Source organism: Arachis duranensis, chromosome 5 (genome assembly GCF_000817695.3).
Source record: "Arachis duranensis cultivar V14167 chromosome 5, aradu.V14167.gnm2.J7QH, whole genome shotgun sequence".
Classification (NCBI taxonomy): domain Eukaryota; kingdom Viridiplantae; phylum Streptophyta; class Magnoliopsida; order Fabales; family Fabaceae; genus Arachis; species Arachis duranensis.
The window spans coordinates 93,099,306-93,106,404 of record NC_029776.3 but is presented as its reverse complement, the minus strand read 5'-3'; the positions used below and the strand labels follow the sequence as shown (position 1 = coordinate 93,106,404).

General features: G+C 28.7%; 1 protein-coding gene across 1 annotated transcript; it reads right to left on the bottom strand.

The window, feature by feature from the left end:
• Nucleotides 1-368: 368 nt before the first annotated feature.
• LOC107490556 (uncharacterized) lies at nt 369-2,821 on the bottom strand. The gene is made up of 3 exons (XM_016111325.3): nt 2,723-2,821; nt 2,515-2,593; nt 369-928 (listed from the first exon to the last, which is right to left on the bottom strand). The coding sequence occupies exons 1-3, from the start codon at nt 2,726-2,728 to the stop codon at nt 369-371; spliced, it is 645 nt and encodes a 214-aa protein (XP_015966811.1). The 5' UTR covers nt 2,729-2,821.
• Between the last annotated feature and the right edge of the window lie 4,278 nt (nt 2,822-7,099).

The following is a 7,099-nucleotide window of genomic DNA, read 5'->3' as shown; positions in this document are numbered from 1 at the left end:
TATTTAGCGTCATTAAATTGATAAGAAAAAAATATTTTTTAATAATTTTTTTTAATTTTTTAGTGTATTTGACAAATTTCTAATAGTAAAAGTAAAAATATTAAAAAAATAAAAATATATTTTTTTGAAAAACNTTTTAAAAGAATATCTTTTTCAAAAATAGCACCAAACAAATTCTAAGACTCTAATTTTTTACTAAATCAACTTTTTCGCTCTAGAAAACTTGTTTCTGCCAAATTCAGTTGTAAAAAAAACATTTAAATATATATCATACTAATAATCAACGTTCTCTTCATCTCCCAAATTGGCAAGTATGGCTCCTCCTCTTAATTATTGAATCTGCAGATTGTTTGATCATGATTGATCGATCACATGATGGAGCAATTGTCAGGGTTTGATTCATAAACAACCCTATTGTAGTAGTAAGGTGGAGGATTGTACGGTACATAGCACCTTGGACAATTGCACCATGGAGGGCAATTATTAACATAGCATGGTTCTTGTGGAAGAGGTTTACAACATTGGCCATCACACTTAGGGCTTTTGCACTTGAAGCATATAACAAGACATCTATTTCCATCACATTTTGCACTTTGACACTTTGGACATATCAACACACACTTGCATTTGCATTTAGGGCTTTCGCATTTCTCGCACTTGTCACATTTGTCCTTGCATTTTGATGAGCATACAACTACACATTTGCAATTGTCCGAACAGTTGGTACACGACGACAGCGACGGCGATGGGAGACACAAAACGGCACAGCATTTGTTCTCCTCCTTCTTCTTCACTTCTTCTACTTTAAGAATCGCCACACACTTGAACTTCTTGTTCATTTGGTTGATGAGACAAATCGTATCCACATTGTTGCCCGTCACCACCACGCGGTCTTTGTCGTCCCCTTCTAATGCCACTGAAATCACACCTGTGTCATTTGTACATTAAACATCTTAATAATTTATTGAGTAATCATCCAACTCAGTCTCCAAAATTAATTAAGTAATTATTCTGTTAAAAAATAAATTGGGATTAATTTATTTGTCGGAATAAAATTTTAGAGATATTTTTGTATATTAATTTTTGACGACTATTCCAATGAAGATGTCAAAAAATATCTTCAATTCTCATGATGATCTTGGTTTAAAAAATATGACTTATTTATTTTACCACACTTTAAATAAAGGTAATACTTTTATAGCATATGAAATCGATCTCTAAAATCTATCATCCAATAATCAAAATGAAGTATCTTTGTACGAAGACAATTATAAAATCTTCATTAGAGTATTCACCTTAATTTTTTAGATTAAAATATCTGCGAATAATTACTCTAATTTATTTTATGAAAACTCATATATATAGTTATTTTTATATTATGAATGAATTTATTAGTTGAAAATTGTTAGATAATTTAATATATTTAATTAAATTTTTATCTAATAATTTTCAACTATCAACTTTAACAACCGCATGTGAGTGATGATTTGTGCATATACATATAGAAGATAACAATTTGTCTAACCTTCTACAATGTGCGCTAAAATTAATTTTGGATTTTGTTTTATCAAAATTGTGTTGACGATGATGATATGATATGATACTATAGACATAAACGTTAAATTTAATAATTATGCTTAATTCATGTTAACAATTTTGTTCATCTATTGAAAATTATTAGCGTGGCGCGCAAGGCGGCATAAAGGTAATACTTGAATTTACCTATTAGAATTTTACCTATTATTAGAGTAAACATTTTAACAATTTTTAACAATTTTTTTATTATTTTAGAAGTTTTTGAAACTGGTTGATTCCTTTTTAGCTGGATTAATTTGGCTTGTAACAGTATTTGTTAGGGATTTAATTACCTTATAATAAAATTTGTTAAGAATTTATTTGTCTAATACACATATTAAATATTTTAGTATAAGTGATAAAAAGATCAAGCTGACTGATAGAAATAATTCTCAAAAATTTTTAAAGTAATAAAAATTTATTGGAATTAAAATGTCTAATCTAAAATTTGTTGAGACCAATTTAGGTGTATACTTATAATTATATTATTCTCTAACTTGTCACGTTAATAGCTGCCTGATGAACTCTTTGTTTGTTACCATTGATAACCCTGTTTCCAATGACGAATTCAGGTACACTCTTCAATTTATTGAATCTGTGTTAATATCTTGAATTCATATATGACCCAACTTATCCAACAATCCTAATATATATGGCAAAAACATCGTTTAATTTGTGTATTTTTCTAGATAAATAACATACACAACTCTTATGAGTCTTATCTCTACTCATATAGAAAATTATATTATTAAGTTGTGTCTTTTTGGGGATATTTTTTTATAGGAACATCTTAATAATAGTTGCTTGGAAAAAGAAAAATTAAACTCATTCTGGAAGAATATTATTTAAGGATAATTTATAATATATAAAAGTGATATGCATAATTAACATTATTTCCCTTCTAGATGCTAAATTAATAGACAGATATATGATATTCACCTTTTATCTCGGCAGCAGTTTTCAGCGCCTTGTTTCTGCATTTTTCACAATCCATTTGCATCCTCATAACTATTTTTTGCTGCATGCAAAGTTACATACAGTTTCATTTATAGATCTATTATTTATTGAGAAACTTGTCTAAAGGCTATAATAGATATGAAAAAACAAGATATACAAAACATATGTAGTTCTCGACATTATTACTTACCTTCATGTTTGCTTAATGGAAACATGCAACAAGGTTGTCCTATGCTTTGGAGTTAAGTGCTGGGTAGGTAATATATATGCATCTTTCTATATAGATATGTATAGATGATGTATCTATATGTATATATGGGTGGCTTATTAATTTAATTCTAGTTATATACCTTTCTTGTTGACTTGACTCACACTAATAAACACCCACAAGCCACATCAAAACTGGCCCCTATGTGTACTGAGAAAAATGTTAATATAAGAGATTTTTTTTTCTTTTCCTGAAAAGAAAAGAAATTCCATTTTAATTTGGACCAAATGACCAATTCAAGTGGATCGGACAAGTTGAATTTGATATACTATATATATTATAAATGGTACAAGTAACACGATTTTTTATATAATATACTCCACTAGTGTATTAATAAAAACGAATATAAACCAATCATAATTATTTGTTAGTTTCCAAGAGATGGATCGGATATCCAAGAATTATGACTATTGACCCAATCATCATGTGATTGTTGATTAATTATAGAGGATTGAAACCTTCAAAAATCGGTATGAAAAGTAAATGGATGATATTAAGAAGTAAAATTAAATTAATTATTTCCGTTAATACAATTCGGTAACTTAAGAGTAAAATCCTACTCTAATTTCTAACTATTACTCAAAATGACTATTTGTTTCTCATCGACTGAAAAATAATAATATAATTTATAACTAATAATTTCATCACATATTTTAGTTTTTTTTTTTAATTTTTTGTCTAAAATTAATGGATTTTACTTATGTGTAATGTTAAGTAATTACGTATTAATTAACTATTTTAAGAGACAAAATATCTCCTATCATGTTAACAATATGTTACAATAAAATAGGACAAATAAATCTTTAAAAAAACTTTTAATGAACCATAAAATAAGACAAATAAACACCCTAAATTTTAACAACTTATTTTTCTTACTGATGCATTAGTTACATGTCTTAATTGGTGATAGCCTCAATTTCTTGCTTCTTCTTCTTAAGTTGCAGGAATTTTGTTTAATGAAATGTGTAAGAAATGGTTGATCTCAGATGGTGTTACCTTTACTACTTTGATTGACAAACAATGCCAATATGAAAAAATTGATTTGCCCTTGAAGAATTTTCAGATAATGATCAATTAGGACATTAATTAGGCTGGATTTAATCACATACAATACGTTGATCAATAGCCTTTGTAGGATCTGCGATTGGAAAGAAGTTAGGAAGCTTATGGATGATGAGCGAGAGATGTTTAAAATCTCTTAAGATCACGTTCACAACACTAATAGATAGATATTACAAGGATGGAGACATAGAATCTGCATTAGAGATTAAGAAGAGAATAATTGAAGGGTGAATTAAACTTGCTAACTGATGAAGTAGTTTTTACTGTGCTCGTATCAAGACTTTTTAGAGAAGAAAAAGAGAAGGAAAAACAAGGAATTGAGCCTGTTTCCAACCAAAGCTAGCTACCAATGCATTAACACGTACAATGTCTTATTGAAATTTATGATTACTTGTTTTATTTTATTGTTTATTATAGATTTATATGTCTGTTTCACTTGATTTTTGGTAACTTGGTCTCGACACCTGGCCTCGACAGGGTGTCTATATAGGGTGTCGAATCAAGCATGTATTAAAATCTCAATTCGAAGAGCAGATAAGACTTTTGTGAAAAAGAGTAGGCTCGATCCAGAAATTACTTAACATTCGTGTTGAAATGTATGAGATGTTTGAATTGTGACAAATAATAAAAAATTATAGTAAAACAAATGAAGCTTTAAAATTGAAATTGAAAGAAAGCAAAATGCTTGAAGTACAGAAATAAAAATAAAATGAGTAAAGTAAATAATGGAAAGAAACAGAAAAAAAAAAGAAAAACAAATAAAAATAGATTTCCAATACCCACATGCACTTGTATTCATAGTCTTCCGTTACGTTGCTGGAACTGAGAATTTTGGCAGAAAGTTATGTGTGATGATCTAGTATTTTTTAAGAAGTCTCATAACACTTTTGAGTTTCTGCTATTTATAAACCATGGAGATAGACTTGACATGGAGCATATTGTGCACGATCTTACTTCTTTCTTTTGTTCAGCAATGATCTTGCCTTGACCATGAAGAATCTTCACCCCTAAGTTTTGACACCCATGTCTTCTTTGGTCTTCAAGTCCTACGTTTCTTCAACTTGTTTCTCAAATTTCGCACTCATGTCCTCCACTTAGCTTAAAGATCGAGTAGCAGGTCTTGATACTCAAGAAAATGCACTAACTACCTTTTGATTTCGATGTTCTTTGTACCATCTTTCTTCGACTTCAACTTGCTCGTTTTTGCTTCTGTAGTCGAAATTATTGTCAGTCAAAATGTCCTCTTGTTGAAAAAAAAAAAATTTGTACCAACAGTATCAATGTTTATAATTAGTTAGGAGTGTAATTAAGCGTCTTATTAAAAATTTTTTAAAAGTTTATTTGTTCTATTTTATAACCGTGTATTATTGATATGATAGAAAATATTTTATCCTTTGAAATAATTTTTTGATATCTAATTAATTAATGTTACAAGTAAACAAAATTTATTAACTCTAGATCGAAAATTTAACAGAGAGTCCAAAAAAACTGACGAAATTAATAATTATAGGAGATGCATTATCATTTTTTAATCACGAAAGAGTGAACTGTCACTTTGAGCAATAGTTAGGAGATTGGGTGCAGTTTTACTCCTATACTAAAGTCGCATAAGCATTTTCCATATATCCATTCGCTACAGTCCAGCATTCCAGATGAAGCCAAGGTTTTTCTCGACCCAAATACATACACTTCCTCCTGAAAATATAAGTGGACCACTAGCCATCTAACTCGTCTCATGTCAGCTATAAATCCCGCCAAATTCGATATGAATCTAGTAAAATTTTCTGGACACACATGCACTATATATAATTAAGAAGTAGAATAATATTTATCCTGAGCTAGGTAGATATGATTATTTTCCTAATCATTATACTTTTTGGACAACAATTGACTTAATTATTGGAATTCGTTACAAAATCACTTTCTGATAGAACTAATTAATAAAAAACTTATGGGAAAACAAGAAAGGGTCAAATGAAAACAACAATGAACGGCAAAGTTGTAAAAGAATAAAAATAATAACTAATTTAAAAAAATGTTTTTTTTTTCCATCTCAAATATTAATAGGTTCTATAATCTATCATTAAATAATTGGTTAGAATATACTTAAATATGTTTCATGTGCGAATATAAAACTAGATGCTGGATACAATCAAAGAGTAAGGTGGTATCTAGTAAAGTAGTTTGAAGTCTGCATGTAAATATATTAGAATGGTTACAAATTGAGGTTGGTTAATCAGAGCTATGCAACTTGATTTTAATAATCAACATTTTATAATTAACTTGGATTGGTTTAGTAGTTAGTTTACTAATCTGCTTAAATAAGTGTTGGAGTTTAAATCTCATCTTGTGCATACAGTAATTCATTATCTAATGATAAATTCGTAAATAAAACTTCGATCTAATAATCTATCATAATGGATTAATCTTTAACATGCCGAGTTGAGAGATACCATAAAAAAAATAATAAACACTCAAAATCTCAAATAATCAATTAGTATACATTAACATAAAGCAATTATTATGGGTTGATTTTCAAAATCTGACAGCAGCTTAGGTGTTTAGTAATTAATTATAACAGTTTGACTTTTAATAATTCAAAGTTCCCATCCATCGTTTACTTCATAGTTGATTCGTTGATATGTCAACCACTTATATTTTTGTAATTGTTCATAGTTGATACAGCTATATATATAGTTATATTTTAACTTCACAATTACATATTCTCTTATAAAATAAAGATCTAGGACATATAGGACAGATATATTTATTTTACAAGCCCAAAAAAAAAAAAGGATGGAATCGTTTGCAGAAAAATTCCTTACAGATTGAATAGCATGTCCAATTTCCAAACATCTCTTGAGTATGTTGTGACAATCTTAGAACAAATGTATAAAATGCACGATAGAACAAAACATTATTAGTTGGATTTGGACTTTTTATTGTTAGAGACAGATCAGTTTAAGTATTTCCTCAAAAATCAAAGACACCCAACATTAAGAAACCCACAAGTATAGGCAAATTAGAAGGGATATGTACTTTTGGAAGCTTCCTAATAAGTGATACCTGGGTGTACCAACTAAATAAGAATGTAGTTGGTCAAAGTCCACCATAATCTTTTTATTAGGTGTTTGACCCCATAGTATATTCTTTTATTATCTAACTAGTGGTAACTGGTAAGTATGAAACATAAATGCTAGTCAACATATATAGCACAAAATATCAATCTCAATTATT